Below are 21536 nucleotides of genomic sequence, written 5' to 3'. Positions count from 1 at the left end.
TTCTAATGTGAGAGGACCTCCCTCTCAGGTAGAATACACACATTATAACATAAAGTGAACAATTGTATTACTATATCCAGGTGCATAAAAAAACCAATTGATATAAAAATATGCACAGCAGTTGAAACAGGAGGTGAATAAACAGAATACAGTACAACAATAAATCATAAATGAAAGAAAAGCACATAAACAAAGTAAAGAGAAATGAACATACTGTATGTATAAATAAACAAAACCGAAGAACTGGGTACTGTACATTACTATATTATTTTTATTGCAATTGCAACATGGCAGTGACCTGGTTAGTGATGTGCAGGTTAGAAAAAATGTCACCTGCACTCGACCCTAACCTGCAAAATCTTAAAGGAACAGTAACACCAAGTATATCAAATTTCAGTTAAAATACTATGTACTGTTGACCTGCATTTGTTAAAGTTGTTTGTTTGCTTCAGAAACACTACTATAGTTTATATAGATAAGCTGCTTTGTAGCCATGGGGGTAGCCATTACATTTGAAATAGTGCTAAATGGCACAGGTTACATAGCAGATAACAGATGAGCTCTATAAAATACAATTTTTGCAACAGTTTAAAAAAGACAGCTATCCTTTACCAGGCACTGACCTGTCATACCTCTTCTGATCTGAGTCTTTTCTTTACCACTCTGTTGCAGTAAAAAATGGGAAATAGTCGGCAAAAGAAGGATGTCTGTTCTTGTTTATGAGTTACAGTATAGTCGTCTGCCACTATGTAATCTGCTGTTCTGAGATGCAGCTAAAGGTTGTGTTACCATCTGGTTTCCCATCTCAAAGGCATGGATGGGTGTCAGGGTGGTTCTTGACTGCTATTTCAAAGGAACCTTTTCACTCATATCTGTGTCATTTGTCTTTTAAACTGTATTTTTGTGGTTCCTCTCTAAAGTCTTCAGTTGTCTTAATATTGCAATAACTGGTGCTTGTGTTTTAAGTTAGAATTGATTTTGTGCGCAATGCACTTTCTGAAAAATCTTCCCAGTTTTATAGATTTGTTGCTCTAAATGACAGTATCGTGAATTTGCCCCACTCGAATGCAGGTGTCTGCCTGTAATTTCTGTCTTATGTCATTTTGGGACAAGAAAAGTCACCGGGGAGTTCCAAAAATATTAGTGACACCCCCAAACCCCCCCCCCCCCCCGTGAATTCATTTGCTAAATTTTTTCCATGGTCCAGTAATCCTTTTAGGTAAAAAATTACCAGCCAGGAAAAAAATGGCAAAGCACTTGCCGTTTACAGGCATCCCACATACTCACACATGTACCATAGAATAAGTATCTACACATTTTACTCTGCTGTACATAAAACCAAGCCATGAATGATGAATAGTGAGTAAATTGGTGGTGCGGCACTCGTTTGTAATTACCCCAGGCTGGTACATATTTTTCTGAAAAGATAAAAATAGGACCTGTCACCCAAACAAAGCTGTATAACAAAAGTCCTTTTTAAATTAAACATAAAAACAAAATTATTTTTTATTAAAAACTAATTTAAAAATCTCAGCTGTCAATTCCCAGTCTCTATGCCTCAGGCATAGCAATTACTTTTTACTTTTATTTCTGCTATCTCCTCACTGTCTATACTCATGTAGTTTCTGCATGGGCATGTGCATCAGGTTCTATGGTGCATACAGATTTAGAATGATACAAAGCTTACCTTGATAACAGTTTCCAAAAAAATGGTGCCCTGCTACAAGCTCTAATAGTGAGTTCTAAAAGAATGAAGGAAATACACTTTTGAATTTATATTGCATAAGTAAAGTTTATATTGCTTGACTGATGACAGCATGAGATTTGGAATTATTTTTTAGGGTAACAGATCCCCATTAGCGTACCTAACATTTTAGCACCCCTGTTGAATAAGGTTTTCCTCGTCCTTTGATGGTACAAAAATGTGAGATTAGAGCAGTGATCCACAACCAGTGGCTCATGACCAGCAGGTTGCTAATCAGCCTCTTAGATGTTGCTCTCAGTGCCCCCAAACCAGGTAGTTATTAGTGAATTTCTGACTTGGTGGCAAGTTTTGGTTGAATAAAAACAAGATTAAATACCACACAAAGCCTCCGGTAATAGTGTGCATAGAGGCTACCAAATAGCTAATCACAGCTCTTATTTAGCACCCCATGGACTTTTATGATGCTTGTGTTGCTCTTCAAGTTCTCTCCTTTTTATGTGTGTAAGAAAGGTTGGGGACCCCTGGTTTAGAGTTTAATACATAAAAACTCACCCATGTTATTTTCATTCTTTTGGGATTTTTAGCAGTGTATTTATCAGTGGGTGAAAGTTAGAGTTCACCATTTGATAAATATGCTTTTAAAAATTTCATAGGAATGAATAGAAAGTGATAAGTTTTTATGTATTAGGGCTCTGGTACACGGGGAGATTAGTCGCCCGCGGCAAAACTCCCTGCTCGCGGGCGACTAATCTCCCCGAGTTGCCTTCCCCCTGCCATCCCACCGGCGAACATGTAAGTCGCCGGCGGGATGGCAGACGCGGCGGGGCGATTTCGGGAAATCGCCGAAAAAGCCTCGCAAGTCTTTTTCGGCGATTTGCGCGAAATCGCGCCGCCGCGTCTGCCATCCCGCCGGCGACTTACATGTTCGCCGGTGGGATGGCAGGGGGAAGGCAACTCGGGGAGATTAGTCGCCCGCGAGCAGGGAGTTTTGCCGCGGGCGACTAATCTCCCCGTGTACCAGAGCCCTTAAGCTTTAAACTGACATTTTGATAAATCTGCCCCTTAATGATTTTATCCTCAGATAAGCATGCAGTGTAGACTGATTAATACAGCACTTTAACCAGCAGGGTGTGCAACTCATCCAGAAGCTTACAGTGAATGGGTGAGAAATGCTTGGTAATGGAGTATCAAGGGGCAGAGTGATAGTAAAATCACTCCTGGAGGCAAGGTGGACTGATAAATCTTTGCTTGCACCTGAGCAAACATGGGAGCTTGAAATCTGCTAAAGAGGTGTAGCAGCATTGCTTTGCAAATAAACAAATAATGAAAAATTATTTGATATTTAATAAATGTGGCAAGGTTAATATAGTTTATGAACCCAGTCCCATCTTTTTTACAAAAAAGTGATAATACTGATAATACCAGGAATCACATGAGATTCATTGATCAAATAAACAGGAAAGACCGAAAGGAAAAAAAAACAAGCTGTCTGCTCCAATCTGGGAAGATATACTAAACTGTCTATGAAGGTTTTAATTCATCCAGGTCATGATATATAGTACAGCAGTGCTGTCCAACTGGCGGCCCGCGACCCCCCTCTGTGTGGCCCCCCACCTGTCTGGCTGCTTTGATGGCTTACCTTTGTGTAAGCTTTAAATGGTATCAGTACTGAGATTAACTGGCCCCCTGCATGGTTCACACCTCAGATTCAGACTGTAATCCTCCTGTATTGTTTAAAAATGTAATCCCCTGTGTTGTTCACACCTTTTAATACCTGCATTGTTCAACCCCTGCAGTGTTCACACCTCAGGCAGTAATCACCCCCATTGTTTACCTGTTCACACCTCAGACATAGGTACTGTAGGTACCTATGCAGGTACTGCCTGGACTATGCTACCTGTGTGTATGGCACACACAGGGAGCATAGGGTAGGCAGAGTATGGCACACACAGGGAGCATAGGGTAGGCAGAGTATGGCGCACATAGGCAGTATAGGGCAGGGAGAGTATGGTACACACAGGCAGGGTAGGGCAGGCAGAGTATGGCACACACAGGCAGGGTAGGGCAGGCAGAGTATGGCACACACAGGCAAGGTAGGACAGGCAGAGCATGGCACACACAGACAGCATAGGACAGGCAGAGCGCTGCCTGTGTGTGCCATACTCTGCTTGCCCTATGCTGCTTGTGGGAGGTGATCCTGGCAGGGGTTTGTTGTGGGAGTTTGTTAGCAGTTGGAAATAGCCATTAAATGGTCCCTAAGGTGTGTAATTATGTGCTGGGTTGCTGTGCTATCCACAGGGGAGGAGGAGGCGGCATATGGAATTTAAGGGTATATCTTAATATGACATAATTCTTTCACAAATGAATGACGGTTGATATCCCCACAGTAAGGACCAAGCATTTGGGATTTTGCTGTGCTACCACCATTGTGATAAAATAGGTGTGGTTTGAAGTGGGTGTGGTCAAAACTGGCTTCCATTATCGGCCATCCACCATGTATGCTTGAGAAATTCCGGCCCTCGGCACCGGAGAAGTTGGACAGCACTGCAGTACAGTATCAAGTAGAATTATGTCTAAAACAACTGGACAGAAAATAATTGCAGGCAACTTTAATTCACAGAGATAATAACTTAGAAAGAACTGCACAGAAAATAATTACAAACAAGAGATTCATATTTATTGCAGGCAACTTTAATTCACAGTTTAGTATATACAGTATCTAGTAGAATTAAGTCAAAAACAACTGGACTTTTCTGAGTTTTTTTTAAAAACGTTTCACCAGTTATCCAAGTGACTTCTTCAGTTGGGAAGAAGCCACTTCGATGAGTGGTGAAATGTTTTCAAGCAAAAACTCAGAAAAGTCCAGTTGTTTTAGACTTAATTCTACTAGATACTGTATATACTAAACTGTGAATTAAAGTTGCCTGCAATAAATATGAATCTCTTGTTTGTAATTATTTTCTGTGCAGTTCTTTTTAAGTTATTATCTCCCTTACAGCCTCATACTGACTGTTAATGTACTGTTCAAATATTTTCATACTTACTCCTTGGTCTTCCAGGATTTGCAACATGTTGTAACACCTTTCTCCTACATCTCCTTTCCATACATGAAAACACAGCTAATCATATCCTGATTTTAATGACCACTGAGATATCTCCCCAAACCCAGGTCTCTGTTACATGCCTAAATGCCCCTTTCCTTTGTTCAGAACTTTTTGCTATTCTACTGCTTTTATCCTTATTTACATTCCCACTCTTTGTTACATAGTTACATAGTTACATAGTTACATAGGGTTGAAAAAAGACCATTGTCCATCAAGTTCAACCCATCCGAGTAAACCCAGCACACAACCTATACTAACCAATCTATACACTCACATACATAAACTATATATATACAACCAGTAATACTAACTGTAGATATTAGTATCACAATAGCCTTGGATATTCTGCTTGTTCAAAAACTCATCCAGGCCCCTCTTAAAGGCATTAACAGAGTCTGCCATTACCACATCACTAGGAAGGGCATTCCACAGCCTCACTGCCCTCACCGTGAAAAACCACCTACGCTGCTTCAAATGGAAGCTCTGTTCCTCTAATCTATAGGGGTGACCTCTGGTGCGCTGATTGTTTTTATGGGAAAAAAGAACATCCCCCAACTGCCTATAATCCCCTCTAATGTACTTGTACAGAGTAATCATGTCCCCTCGCAAGCGCCTCTTTTCCAGAGAAAACAACCCCAACCTCGACAGTCTCACCTCATAGCTTAAATCTTCCATCCCCTTTACCAGTTTAGTTGCACGTCTCTGCACTCTCTCCAGCTCATTAATATCCTTCTTAAGGACTGGAGCCCAAAACTGCACTGCATACTCAAGGTGAGGCCTTACCAGGGACCTATAAAGCGGCAAAAATATGTTCTCATCCCTTGAGTCAATGCCCTTTTTTATACAAGACAGCACTTTATTTGCTGTAGTAGCCACAGAATGACACTGCCTGGAATTAGACAACTTGTGATCTACAAAAACCCCTAGATCCTTCTCCATTAAGGATGCCCCCAACACACTACCATTCAGTAGATAGTTTGCGTTTATATTATTCCTACCAAAGTGCATAACTTTGCACTTGTCAACATTGAACCTCATTTTCCAGTTTGCTGCCCAGTTTTCCAATTTTGTCAAATCGCTCTGCAAAGCGGCAGCATCCTGCATGGAACTTATAGTTTTGCACAATTTAGTGTCATCAGCAAAAATAGAAACAGTACTCTCTATGCCCACCTCCAGGTCATTAATAAACAAGTTAAAAAGCAAAGGCCCAAGGACTGACCCCTGCGGTACTCCACTAACCACACTGGCCCAATTAGAAAATGTTCCATTTACCACCACTCTTTGTACTCTATCCTTCAGCCAGTTTTCTATCCAATTACAAATATTATGTTCTAGGCCAATATTCCTCAATTTGATCATTAACCTTCTGTGCGGTACTGTATCAAACGCTTTAGCAAAATCTAAGTAGATGACATCAACTGCCATTCCAGCATCAAGGTTCCTGCTCACCTCCTCATAAAAGGCAACTAAATTAGTCTGGCAAGATCTGTTACGCATAAAACCATGCTGGCACAAACTAATAGTATTGTGAACTGCAATGTATTCAACTATCCTATCCCTTATTACCCCTTCCAGAAGCTTTCCTACTACTGATGTCAGACTAACAGGCCTATAGTTTTCAGGCTGAGAACGAGATCCCTTTTTAAATAACGGCACCACATTAGCAATCCGCCAGTCTCTCGGCACCATGCCAAACCTCAACGAATCCTGAAAAATTATGTGAAGAGGCTTGGCAATCACAGCGCTCAGCTCATTTAATACCCTGGGATGAATCCCATCCGGTCCTGGACCTTTGTTTACCTTTACATGTTCAAGTCTCTTTTGAATTTCCTCCTGAGTGACCCATGCGCCAGTAGCTAAATTACTAGCACGGGGTATATTAAAAGGGAAGCCTTCATTATCTGGCTCCTCAGATGTATAGACAGATGAAAAATAAGAGTTCAAAATTTCAGCTTTTTCCCCGTTCTCATCAACCAACGTACCTCCCCGTGATAATAAAGTTCCCACCCCTTCTTGCTTCATTTTTTTACTATTCACATAATTAAAAAATAATTTTGGATTCTTTTTACTCCTAGCTGCAATATCCCTTTCCATCTCTATTTTAGCTTGCCTGATAGCTTTTTTGCATGCTTTATTTGCTTCCTTGTACCTGATGAAAGTTTCCGCTGTCCCAGCTAACTTGAATGCTTTAAATGCACGTTTTTTATTACCAACCTCGACCTTAACTCTTTTATTCAGCCATAAGGGTTTTGCTTTGCGATGCCTCTCCTTGCTTACAAGGGGAATATACTGTTGTGTATACCTGCAAAGCAATGTTTTAAAGATGTTCCATTTTCCTTCTGTGTCTAACCCCATGAAAAGCCTTTCCCAGTTGACACATTGCAGAGATGCCCTTAAACTGGCAAAGTCTGCACGTCTAAAATTGAGCGTTTTAGTTACTCCCTTATAGAGCTGTCTCTGTAGCATTATCTCAAAGGAGACCATGTTGTGATCACTGTTCCCCAAATGCTCACCCACACAAATGTTAGAGATAAGTTCAGTATTATTAGATATTACCAGGTCCAAAATAGACTCATTCCGAGTAGGTTCTTGAACCACCTGAAATAAAAAGTTGTCATTTAGCATATTTACAAACCTACTAGCTTTTTCTGACTTAGCCACCCCATTACTCCAGTCAATGTCCGGATAATTAAAGTCCCCCATAATAACAACTTGACCCAATTTTGAAGCCTCCTCCATTTGCAAAAGTAGCTGGGCCTCATCCCCCTCATCTATACGGGGTGGTTTATAGCATACACCAATGATCATTTTCTTTGTGACCTTCAGCCCTACTGAAATTTCTACCCAAAGAGATTCAACGTTTTCATTGGTAATGTCTTTATTACATGGCTTTAAATCTGACTTTACATAAAGACAAACCCCTCCACCCTTTTTAATCCCTCTGTCCCTCCTAAAAAGCGTATACCCATTTAAATTCACTGCCCAGTCGCATTTTTCATCCCACCAGGTCTCAGTGATACCTATTAAGTCATAATTTTCAATACATGCAATAGCCTGCAGCTCCCCTATTTTTCCCGACAAGCTACGCGCATTAGCCAGCATGCAGCGGAGATTACTACTTCTTCCTCTACAGCTTACATTAGCTAAAGGACAGTTAGAGCTAAGGTGAAAATTAGTCTTTTTGCCTATTTTGCCTTTTCTCCTGCCCTTCTCAACACCTGCTCTTTAACAAATCTAAATGAATCCACAATCTTTTCTTAATACTTATCCATAGTATAAACTTGGCTTTACCAGATTAATACTTAGATTGTGGCCTCTCTCTCACATGCCTTTGACAACTGGTCACAGTGCAGAGAAGTCTTCACTTGTGTTGGCATCAACACTCACAACTTGTTTCCTTCACCATGTGCCCTTTTGTATGTAGTACTAATTTTCTGCATACACTTGATTTATTGGATATGCAGTCTTGTTTTTGACCAGCACACTCTTCTGAAACATTGTGCAGAGTTGCAAATGATCTTCAGGTTGCCAACGCTAAAAGTCACTTTTCTATTCTAATCTTTGTAGACCTATTATCTGCATTTGATACTGTTGACTGAACTTGTCTAAATTCTTTATTCCCTTGTTATATGTAATCAAGCTATACCCTGTTTCTCCAATTACTTTTCTAACCCATCCTTCTCTTTTATGCTAACAAAACCTCATTACGCGTGCCCCTTAAGCTGGCCACACACTGAAAGATCTGCTTTTTTGATGAGGTTCCCAAATGAATAGATCTTTCCCCAATATGCTCACCTTGAGGTGGCCGATTTTGGATTAAAAATTTGGATTGGTCAGATCATGTTGAGGGTATGTAGACTGTCGGGGCTCCAACAGGATTTTTAAACCTGCCCAATCGGCGCTTGATTTTCTGCTATATATTGGTTGAGTAGGCCCTTTGGAGGTCCCCATATATGGGCAGATAAGTTGCAAAAGCAGCCCATTGTCAGCTTTTATTTGCCCGTGTATGGCTACCTTTGCTCTTTTGATAATCTTTCCTTCTAAACTTAGCCCTACTCTAACCTTCACTTATATTGAAAATACCTCATTTCTTGGAACACTGGCATAACATCTGTCTTTTATGAGGTACTTTCCTCAACCTCAACTACTGTAAATTACAGTACTTATTACCCTTCTATTTATAAAGTACCGATCCACTTTTATTAAGAATCTAATGGTATTTTTGTATTTGGATTTGATTAATATAATATTCCCTGTTCTATTAATGTATTGTTTTAATGTACAGTACTGTATATACCAGATCCTGATATAGGGTGGTTTGTAATTTAGAGGGGTAGTTTATTTTTAAATTAACTTTTAGTATGATGTAGACAGTGATACAGTCTACATTTGTCGAAATGCAATTCATTACTTTTTTGTTCAGCACCTTTCCAGTGATATCTGGTTGCTAGAGTCCAATGTACCCCAGCAACCAGGCAGTGGTTTGAATCACAGACTGGAAAAGGAACAGAAGAAGCACTGCATAAATTATAGATATTAAACAATAGCAATAAAATTGTAACCTTACTGAGCAATCGTTTTTTGGTTGACAGGGTCAGTGACCCCCATTTGCAAGCTGGAAAGAGGCAGAAGAGAAAGGCATATAATTTAAAACTATAAAAAGATAAAGACCAGTTGAAAAGTTAAGAATATGACCCATACTAAAAGTGAATTTAAAGGTAAACTAACCCATTTTGAACTTGTGTTATATGGCTCAATTGAGAATTGGGTGATATGAAGCAATGGTTGTGGAAGGAAATCTTATTTCCCTTCTTTTTTATTTTTGATTATAGAATTGAAGTCCCAGGATTAGCAAATTAATTTTTTAGGTTCATGTGTATTTACAGGCTATTTAGTTAGAGAGGCCCATAAATCTATATTGAAAGTTTTTTTTAGCTCATTTAATTTTTATAGATAGTGTTGCACATATTCCCAGGTTCTCTCTGTTTTTATTCTTATCTGTTTTCAGGAGCATCCCTTGTACTTTTTTGTTGTAAATGTTAGAGCCAGTTGATCTTACAATTTACCATATGTGCTCCTTGCCTCCTTCTAGCCTTATATAAAAGTTTATCTTTGACACACTGGGTCTCTCTTTATCTCTAATATGCAGCTTTTTAGCATTTATGATATCTGCTTCTTCCTTGGGGGTTCTTCTGGCTTTCTATATTTGCTTTCACAAAAATATACAAAACATTGTTCGGTAACACTTGATATTGCTATCTTAGTTTTTTTACAGTTCTTACACCCCCTATTATACAATTTTCCCTTAACAGTTAGCCTTTGCAAATGTTCATTTTGGTACTGTTTTTTTGCAACTTTATTAAATATCTATTTCTTCACTACAATACCAGTTAATTTAGGAATAAACATTGCAGTAAATCTAAGACTTCAGTGTTTTGAGTTTGGTCCCTATAAGTATACTTCCCATTTACTTGTCTTATCTTTATTACAAGGATCTCACCCATGCATTTTATGTCAGGCTTCTCATTATATAATTACAAAGTAATAAACATGAACCCATATGGTGTAGTGCCTAAAATATATTAAGATTATTTGTCTGGGTTTCTTTATTCTAAAGTCATATACCAGTATGTTAAAAATATGCAGTTCTTCTAGCCTGCACAGGTAAAAGTTTTGTGTTCTAATGTAAGGTATTTAATTCTTTGTAGCACTAAGGACTGCCATGCAGGGATGTCGTAGATGGCTTTATTGCCCAACAGTATGTTTGGATACAAAGTTTTAGTACTAAAAAAATGCAAAAACATTTTCATGCACAGCATGCAAGTTCTATTTTTCATTTTTTATTAAGTAGAAATAATCAAATTAGGTTCTTGTCTTCTGCACTCTTTAGGATAGCATATTGCGCAACAGTTAATTACAGTATATAGTAGACATTTTAGACATAAACTTGTTAGATGAAATCAGCATCTCCTTATGTTTTTCTGTAAAAATGTAAAAATATGAGCTAGTGCATGAAAATAAATCAATATACTTTTTGGCTGTTTTTATATGTAAAAGATGCCTCTCACCCCTGAAGGCTTCATCTACCAGAGCTACAGTCTTAAATAGTTACATAGGGTTGAAGAAAGACCAGAGTCCATCAAGTTCAACCATTCCAAGTGAACCCAGCACACACAAACCTATACTGACCTCTCTGTACACTCACATACATAAATATCCAAGTCTTCATAGTGAGACTGGGCAAGCTTTACCTTGAAATTCTGCTATATGCACATTTAAATCAGGGTCTCCTGAGTGCCACAGTTTGAGCGGCAGAGCAAGAGCAACTGGTAGTAGACCGAGGTAAAGTTTACTTGGTTGCACCAACCAAATACAGGGACTGATTTACAAACAACGCTGAATTGCACCCATGCGGTTGCCAATAACAACCAATCTGCAATTAGTTTTGAATAGGCTACTATTATAAACTATAAATTAAAAAATGAAAGCAAAGACATACCTGATTGCTTTTGGCACCTACACATGCCCAATTTAGCTCCTGTTTTTGTAAATTATCCCCACAAACTTTGCCTTTGGTTTCATTTACAGAATAGCATTTGTCCTTACCAACTGAGATGGCACGACATGGGATCTGATAGGTTTCCCATTTTCTCTGCTTTCACTGACTCACATCATCCAAATTGAAGTCACATTTTGAGGATTACTAATAAACTCCCTACTTTACATATTAGTATATCTGCAACATATGGCATCAATAAAGATGGGGTAAGGGGAATATATGTATGTTCTACTTTAAATAAGCACTGCAAAGCTTCTCTGTGCAAGAAAAACAACAGGCACTTGTGTCACAACATTTTGAGGCATTTTGAACAATTGTAAGATTTATATCTCACAACTATCACAGATTAAAACCAAAATGACACTATATAGGCAAATTATAAAACATGTTGTTTAGTATAGTGAGAAACTGTTTCCTTTTGTTACAGTCACTGAATTTAGCATTTTTTTGTGCTTCAAATATTCACAATACCTCAAAGCACATGTCAGAATTTGGGTTTGCTTTTTTTTGGGCAAAGTTGAAGTAGAGTTGTTAGGGTAAATGTGTATTTGCTGGCAAAATCTTACATTTCATTCCATTTATTAGTCAGTTAAAAGCAATAATATCTTTATGTTGCTGACAATTTCTATGTTTGCCAGTATTTATGTGGAAATGGACTAGTGAGCAGGGGTACATAACAGTGAATATGGGTTGTATGCATTCTTTATAAGTTTGTTGCACACAAGGGGCCAGCAATACAGGGGCTCATTTATAAACACTGGGCACTGTAAGCTATAGCAACCAATCAGTGACTGGCTGTTTTCAGGCAGTTGTAGGTTGAACAATGAAAGGAAACATTTTTGGTGGTTGCTATGTGTTACTGCTCAGGTGCAAACTTGCCCAGTGTATAAATGAGCCCAACCATAAACCTCCCAGTGCTACCTCAGGCACCTTAAATCAAAATGTAAGCTCCATTACCCACAACAATATATGTTACACATATATATGTATATATAAACTATATGTTGCATATTCACATAACAAATATGTATATATATTTATTTATTTTGGGTTTACACAGGCATTATGTCACGTCATCATGACACACATGCATAGATTGAATTGCAATCTATCGCATTTTAGCAAAGTGACTTCCTTACAGTGTCCAGTGCATACATCCTTCCATGCTGGGTTAGTTAGTCCATTCAAATTATACTTGTACAATATCTGCCAATGTGCTCAGCCATTAAAGACTAGTGAAACTACAATATTCAGCAGGAAGCTGACTCATAGCTAACTAACTGAGCATGTACACTTAGGGGCTGATTTACTAAGACACGAATTCGAATTGGAAAAATTCCGATTGGAAAACGAACATTTTGCGACTTTTTCGTATTTTTTGCGATTTTTTCGGCGCCTTTATGACTTTTCGGAAATTGTCGCGACTTTTTCGTTACCAATACGATTTTCGCGAAAAAACGCGAGTTTTTCGTAGCCATTACGATTTGTTCCTATCTTGTCGCGACTTTTTCGTATTGAGCGCTCGTAAGCGGCGGCCGAAACTTTCAGACTTAGCATGATTTTGGAAGCCTCCCATAGGACTCAATGGCACCCTGCAGCTCCAACCTGGCCCAAGAAAAGTCACCATACTGAAGCTTGAATGAATCTGAACGCTACGAAAAAATCGTAACATTTTGCGCAACTTTCGGAATGGCTACGAAAAAGGCGCAACTTTTCGCGCAAGTTTTAACGCTGCGAAAAATTCGCCAGATTTTGCGCAACATTCGGATGGCAACGGAAAAGTTGCGATAATTTTCCGAAAAAACCGCCAAATACCAATCATTACGGTAAAAACGCAATCGGACGCATTCGGCCGGTTCGTGAGTAAGTAAATGGGCCCCTTGGTCTTGGTGTCTGTGCTTCCTGTTTGGCTTCTGATCATCTGAATGGGAGAAATATGGGGAGACTTAAGGGCACTACTGTGACAACTGAAGGTATGCCTGCAGCTTGAGATTAACTCTTTACTAGCCTTTCCTTCTCCTTTAAAGGAGAAGGAAAGGTAAAATCACTGGGGGGTGCCAAAATGTTATGCACCCCACTGTAATTGTAATCTCTTACCCTTACAGGAGCACCAGCTCGAGGTAGCTGTGAACAAGCGATCCTCTTTCTTCACTCGTCTATCTTTGGAATCCCGGGGCTGGCACAGGCACAGTAGAGTGAAATAGCTGGATGTTTTGTTAAAGTTCGGCTTTTCACTCTACTGCACATGCACAATCAGTGCAAAGACAGAAGAAGGAAGAGGAGACACTCGCTCGCAGCTATCCTGGACTGGTGCAGCTTTCACCAAACCAGGGTATTAGATAAGCGATTACAATCACTGGGGGGGCGCGCCTAATATTTTGGCATCCCCCCCCCAGTGATTGTACCTTTCCTTCTCCTTTAATCTAGGTATTATCTTATTAGCTAATGTGGGTATTTTCTCTTTTTTTTTATAAAACTCAACTACTACTTCCAGGAAAGAAAGAGTTAACACATTTGATATGATGAGTTATCTGCTATCATTTAGACTAATGCTGTCACTTTCTTTCTTTATTTCATAGCCACTCAGTAAAGTGAAGCTAATTTCAGACATCTGCATATTTCCCTTAGTAGCTGCAATGCCAGTTGTTGTACTGCTGTGAGTTGGGCTTGGTTGTGACTGGAGAGGCTGCTCTGGGCAGCAGTAAACCTGTTTTTTAAAATGCTGCCTAAAGCTTCTGCTAAGCCAATAAAGTGCAAAGGGGTTGACACAGGAATTGCTAAAAGCCAAAATCCTTGCAAAAATTGTGGCTGACAGGTGAAGCATGGACGAATTCACTGCTGAGTGATACGTAAAGGATCGGTACAAGTAGAGAATGTGGTTAGGAAGCCAGCAAAATGCAAAGAGGGCCACCAACACAAGCACAGTTTTTGCCACTCTTTTTCGAGATTCAATCTAAAAAAAAAAAAGAGAGAGAGAAGTTTTTTTAGTGAGAAGATATCTTATGTCCAATATAAGCCTAATATCTCTCAGAAGGAACATACAGACTAAGCTACTGTTCTAATTACAATGTTACCAGAAGGACCCCCAGCCTTCAAGCCTTTTAACATGTTAAAACATTTATGCCTAACATTTTGGCACCCCCAAGTAACTTTGCCTTTCCTTCTCCTTTAAAGGTGAATCTACCCACCCAAACAACTTAATGTAAGATTGCTCATAGTGCTTTTCTGAATACTTTTAAAATGTTACACTGCTAGTATCATGAATTTGCAAAAGGCACACCCCCTGCTGTCCAGACAGAACTCAAGAAGTAGTTATCTTCTGGCTCTTGTCTGCCCAGTGACACTTATGTCTCCTGCATCTGTAACTTAAGCTTCTGACATTCTGTTTGGCCAACTGGACAGAATAGGTGGGGACACACCTGTTGCAAATTCATGATATTAGCAGTATGCCAATGTCTCCTACATTCAGCTCTGTATGAATGGAGTCAGGATAACCAACCTGTTTACGAGCATGGGTGTGTTCCTCAGCGGGCATGTTGAATGTACTTTTGTATAGAGTTTTTGCAATGAGTATGTAATATGCTGAGATTATAGACAAGGGAACAATATAGAACACTAAGAAGCACATCAGGGAATGTGTCTCTTGCATTAGCTTTTCAGAAACAGGATAAGGGGCGCAAGCTTTAAAGGATGTATTTTTGTCAGGGCTACTAAATTCATACAAATCCGAAAACACTGCCTCAGGGGCAGCAAGTAGCATGGAGATAATCCAGACACAAGCAGCCTTGCCACATGTCTTCAAAACAGCATCTGATGTCTGCAGTTCCAGTGGCTTCACAATAGCTCTGTACCTGGGAATAAAATCACTGGGTTAATCTGAATATTTTCTTCTACAAAATATGCATAATATAAAAGATCATTAAAGGAGACATATCCTATAAAAATTATGAATGTACCAGTGAATTATACTCCTCTAGATATAGAAGGATTGTGCTTTAAAAAGTTGTGTTTCTGACTGATTTATTGAGAAATTCCACAAAAACCCCACTAGCCCCGCCCATCTGTTTCACTTCCTGCTGGCTGAATTCTCTGGATGAGCTGGGGAGCCGGCGGCCCTCAGTACACTGCTCTGTAGGATAGGAACCAATCAGCAGCTAGGCTGACCTGATAGGGAACTGAAGCCTGTCTGTGCTTGTGTGAGTGCAGGGCTGTGATTGGGTCTCCCCCTCCTACTGTGCTTCTGGCAGGGACCGTTAGGACACGCCCACTCTCCATTTCAAACTCGGATGGAGAAGTGAGAGGATCTATAGGGAGCTCCAATAAAGGGGCCATTGTTACAGAGAGGATTAATGTTTAGCCCAAAGGGAAACCAGCACCGGATATTATTCATAATTGCCTACAAAATTAGCGTTTTTCCCATTTATCCAATATGTCTCCTTTAAAATATTAATAAAATTGCCCCCAGTGTGTGTAAATGTGATAGGACATAGACTGATGAGAGTGACTTCTCTGCAGAATATGTTGGAACTATATAAATAAAGAATAATAATAATAACATAATTTACTAAATCAACTGCAAGAGTAGCTTGCATGTCATAAAGCCAAAATGACAATAGACAGATGCAGCAGGGGGGCTAAGAGAAAAGTGTCTTTGTGCTCAGACATAGAAAGCTATTTAACTCCTTCAGGTCCCACGCCAAAGCAAAGTGCTTTCTGCAAGCACAGAAGGTATCAGATAGATGCTGAATTTGACGTGATGTTGCCCATAGCAACTAGACAGTAACCAGTTTTGATCAGTCTACTACCAGTTTGAAAATGAAACATTGATAAAGTGTTTCATTCTCAGAAAATGACATTTTTAAATACATTTCATCTCAGAAATTTGGCAATGTGTAAATGAGTATTATAATGCAATATTATTCGTATTCTATAGCACAAACAGTTTTACATGGAATTTGACATAGTACTTTACAGGTTTGTTTGTGTTATTTTTTTATTGAGAAACCAATGCACATTATAAATAGCATATCCCACATTATATATAACAATCAACATGGATACAACGATTCCCAAAATTCCCATCCCTATATGTACCACCTACTACATCTATGGGAAAAGAGTAAAATGGACCTGCATGGAGTGTACGACAATGGCCCATGGTTTTACTACAAGCAAAGCTTAAGGCTGGGACCCCCCTTGTAAAGAATGTTCATTTACTAGAGGTGTATGGCCTGGAATTATTCAGGTAACTAGCTACAGTTACTACAGATTAAACCCAGATCCATACAAATGAATAATCTCCCTGTAGGGAGCAGTACTAGGACAGAGGCTTGCATTGCCCTAAATGGTCCAAGCTTTTTTATAAATAAATCATATGCCAATGGATCAGTTTGTTTGAAAAGCATGTAGTTCCAGTTCCCAGCTATCTGCACCCATATTGATAAAGTAACCAGGACTTATTGTGTGCCTGACCCATTGAGTATATGAGGGTTCAAATGCTACTTTTTAAAGTATCAAAGGGGTTGTTCACCTTTATATTAACATTTAGTATGATGTAGACAGTGATATTCTGAGATAATTTGCAATCAGTCTTCATTTTATAATTTTTTGTGGTTTTTCAGTTATGTAGCTTTTTGTTCAGTAGCTCTAGCTTTTGTCTGGTTGTAGGGTTTTGTTTGCCTAAGCAACCAGGCAGTGGTTTAAATGAGAGACTCGAATAAGAATAGGAGAGGGACTGAACAGAAAGATATGTCATAAAAAGTAATAACAATGAAATTGTAAGCTCACAAAGCAATAGTTTTTGGCTGTAAGGGTCAGTGACCCACATATAAATGCTGGAAAGATGCAAAAGTAGAATGCAAATCATTAGAAATCTATAGAAAATTGATAATGAAGACCAATTACAAGGTTTCTAGAATTAGGGCATTCTACAACATACTAAATGTTACCATAAAGGTAAACCACCACTTTAAGCCAACTGAAAAACTGAAAAATTCAGCTAAGTTTAGTATCTGTATTTTTAAGGTTTTGGCATAACAGATTTCCAAGTAATAGATCCCATGACAGTCCAAAAGCATGTATGAGTCATTAATGTCAAACATGATAATAAGAGGTCTCTTTGATAAGAATATTCTCTTACCTATCAGCACTGAGGACAGTCAAAGTAAAGACCGACACTCCAACCGAAGTCAGCTGTATGAAGGATAATATCTTGCAGCCCATTCTTCCAAACAACCATGTGTCCACCATGTAACGAGAGGCGTCCACTGGAACGCATGTCAGCAAAAGAAGCAGGTCCCCAAAAGCAAGGCTGGTAATAAAAATATTGGGCACTGTTTGCATGGATTTGACTTTAAAAAATACTTTAATAAGTATGGTGTTCCCAAGGAGACCGACTGAAATGATCACAGCATATGTGATAGAAATTGTTGCCAATACTTCTAGCCTCGGGGATAAATCTGCACTTTCTTCCTGGTACAAAGCATCGCTGCCATTTGAGAATCTGAGATGAGCAGTGTTTTTTGTAACAGATGATAATGTCTCGTTTAGGTTTAGGTAACCTTCAGGCATTTTTCTATGTAGAATTAATTCTCAAAATGTGCTTCCTTTCAGGAACAAATGGATGTGCTGCTGCTGCTGCTCCTACCTGTAAGTCCTCCCATACAGGCTCTCTTATAGTTGGGGAGTTGTTCTCTTTATGTGAACTCCCTGCACTAAAAACCTATCAGCAGCTATAAGGATCAATGCTCTCAGTTTCAGCTCTAAACAGCAAGGGAGGTGCTACATATTTGTATTCACTTGCTGCATGAGAGTCTTCTACTGTTTACATCATTCCTATACTTTAGACATTTTTATTTCAGAGTGGTGACTTAAACATATTATGGATCCTGATTAAACATTTTAGCAGAATATTTATTTTAGCTTTGTGAGGCTACAGATTTTAAAAATGTATTTTATTTGTTTTTGTAGTTCTTCTGTGTCTGTTATTGTACATTAAAAATAATTAAAACCTTGTAGGTGTTATCAACAAAAATATTAATGCATGTCAAAACCTGCCAAAATCCTTGCATCTGTAACACCTAGGCTGCTCACGCATGCTGTCATCCTATCCCGACTAGACTACTGTAACCTGCTACTATCTGGCCTCCCTAACTCCCATCTATCCCTCAACTTAAAGTCCTTATCGTGGCGTCCCATTAAACAAGAAAAACTTACAAATTCCTTCTCTTAACCTTCAAAGCCCTCCATTCCTCTGCTCCTCACTACATCTCTTCCCTTGTGTCTCCATACGTTGCCAACCCCTCCGCTTGGTTGCGCCCCCCACTACTACTGCCGTTTCTTACCTTAACTCTTTTACTGCCAAGCACGTATCTCATACGTGCTGGCAGTAAAAGGGCTTAAACGCCAACGACGTGTCTCATACGTCGTTGGCCTTTAAGCGCTGCTCTCTGCAGCGGCGGCATGTGCCGCCGCTGCAGAGAGCTTCTAACAATGACAGCCCCCCTGGGCAATGTGCCAGGGGGGCTGTCATGAGGGTCCTGTGATCGATCGGGTCGCAGGACCCTCCAGGAAGCAGCAGACGCGATCGCATCGCGTCTGCTGCTTCCTGCTTCCTCCTTCCCCCCCAGCGCCGGCCCAACTGAGCAAGGAGCAATCGGGTCTTCAGGACAGGTAAGGACTTTTATTTTTCTTGCATTTACACACCATTTACACACTTAGACACACATTTACATACATTTATACACAATTACATTCATTTACACACACTTACAGCACACATTTTAGCTTTTTTTTTTTTTTTCATTTTTCACACTTTTATACACTTATTTACACTCATATACACACTTACACACTATCACACAACTTTTACACATGTATACACAAACACTTTGGGGTTTTTTTTGTTTTGCTTTTTTGTTTTTTTTTTTTCATTTTACCACTTTGTTTTTATTTTCTTTTACCTAAAAACTGTTTATTTTGACAGCGTGACTATTGGATCAGATATTCTGGCCACTAATTACACTGTCATGTAACTTATTTTGTTGTTTCACTGATTTGCACAATTTTTGTGGTTTTATCACATTTTATCCCTCTATAAGTGTTCCTGATCTGTTTTTAGCGTAGCTTTGCCAGGTGTAACTTTGGTGTACAAAAATAACTTTGCCTATTTTGAATTCATCAGAATGTGTACTTTCCAAAAATATATGGTTTTCTGGGGGTCACTGCATAGTTAGGGGGGGTTACTGCACATAATACACTGACAGGGGGCTCTGTGTGCAAAAGCTGAGCTGGCAGGCGAGAAATCCTTATGCGCTATTTTCATTTTGGGTTCAGTACATACCGCAGACTTTGGTATATCTATGCATATTGGGCATCAAACTGTTCAGTAGGCCTCTGGTGTTCCTATTTGGGGTGACTTGCCTTTGTACGCAAGAATTTGTGTGGGATAAATGCGGCAAATTGCAACATTTTTAGGCGATTTTCTGAAATGTCATAAAAACCAATAACTTTAGGAAAGCTCTGCAGATTGGTACTTTGGTGTAGAAAGGACTCTTTACCCTTGTTGGATTTGTCAGAATGTGTACTTTCCAAAAATATATGGTTTTGTGGGGGTCTCTGTATAGTTAGGGGAAGTTTTGGCACATAATACACTGACAGGGGGCTCTGTGTGCAAAAGCTGAGCTGGCAGGCGAGAAATCCTTATGCGCTATTTTCATTTTGGGTTCAGTACATACCGCAGACTTTGGTATATCTATGCATATTGGGCATCAAACTGTTCAGTAGGCCTCTGGTGTTCCTATTTGGGGTGACTTGCCTTTGTATGCAAGAAATTGTGTGAGATAAATGCGGCAAATTGCAACATTTTTAGACGATTTTCTGAAATGTCATAAAAACCAATAACTTTAGGAAAGCTCTGCAGATTGGTACTTTGGTGTAGAAAGGACTCTTTACCCTTGTTGGATTTGTCAGAATGTGTACTTTCCAAAAATATATGGTTTTGTGGGGGTCACTGTATAGTTAGGGGAAGTTTTGGCACATAATACACTGACAGGGGGCTCTGTGTGCAAAAGCTGAGCTGGCAGGCGAGAAATCCTTATGCGCTATTTTCATTTTGGGTTCAGTACATACCGCAGACTTTGGTATATCTATGCATATTGGGCATCAAACTGTTCAGTAGACCTTAGGTGTTCCTATTTGGGGTGACTTGCCTTTGTACGCAAGAAATTGTGTGAGATAAATGCGGCAAATTGCAACTTTTTTAGGCGATTTTCTGAAATGTCATAAAAACCAATAACTTTAGGAAAGCTCTGCAGATTGGTACTTTGGTGTAGAAAGGACTCTTTACCCTTGTTGGATTTGTCAGAATGTGTACTTTCCAAAAAATATATGGTTTTGTGGGGGTCACTGTATAGTTAGGGGAAGTTTTGGCACATAATACACTGACAGGGGGCTCTGTGTGCAAAAGCTGAGCTGGCAGGCGAGAAATCCTTATGCGCTATTTTCATTTTGGGTTCAGTACATACCGCAGACTTTGGTATATCTATGCATATTGGGCATCAAACTGTTCAGTAGGCCTCTGGTGTTCCTTTTCGGGGTGATTTGTCTTTATCTGATCTTTATCAAGAAATTGTGAGAGATAAATGAGTCAAATTGCAACATTTTTATGCGATTTTCGAAATGTCATATAAATCTGCAAACTTAGGAAAGCTTTACAGCTTGGTACTTTGAAGCAAGAAGAAATGATTACCCATTATAGATTCGGGGGGATGTGTACTTTCCAAAAATATATGGCTTTCTGGGGTGAATGTACTTTTTTTGTAGCATTATCCCACATAAAGGATGTAAATGTGTTGATTTTGCAGGAGCTGAAATGATAGATCATATGGGGGTATGTTCCCATTGGGGCCCCTACATGCCACATACTTAGGTAAACCTATACATATTGGGCATCAAACTGTTCAGTGGACCCCTGGCGTTCAAATTCAGGGTGTTTTATCTTGGTACCTAATGCTATGTGGGAGATAAGATGCTGCAAAGTGGAAGCTTTGAGGGGATTTTTGGAAATGTCATCAAAATTGCTAACTTTAGAAAAGCTGTGCGGCTTGGTACTTTGGAGTAGAAAGACATGGGTACCCATTTTAGATTCGGGGGAATGTGTACTTTCCAA

General features: G+C 39.4%; 1 protein-coding gene across 1 annotated transcript; it reads right to left on the bottom strand.

The window, feature by feature from the left end:
- Positions 1–13420: 13420 nt before the first annotated feature.
- On the bottom strand, positions 13421–18352 carry brs3 (bombesin like receptor 3). Its single transcript, XM_002932622.4, has 3 exons — positions 17508–18352; positions 14868–15219; positions 13421–14321 (listed from the first exon to the last, which is right to left on the bottom strand). Exons 1-3 carry the CDS (start codon positions 17936–17938, stop codon positions 13896–13898), a joined length of 1209 nt encoding a protein of 402 aa, XP_002932668.2. The 5' UTR covers positions 17939–18352; the 3' UTR covers positions 13421–13895.
- Between the last annotated feature and the right edge of the window lie 3184 nt (positions 18353–21536).

This window comes from Xenopus tropicalis, chromosome 8 (assembly GCF_000004195.4).
Source record: "Xenopus tropicalis strain Nigerian chromosome 8, UCB_Xtro_10.0, whole genome shotgun sequence".
In the NCBI taxonomy this organism is placed as follows: Eukaryota; Metazoa; Chordata; class Amphibia; order Anura; family Pipidae; genus Xenopus; species Xenopus tropicalis.
The sequence above is the reverse complement of the archived record's forward strand: the minus strand, read 5'-3'. Positions and strand labels throughout refer to the sequence as shown.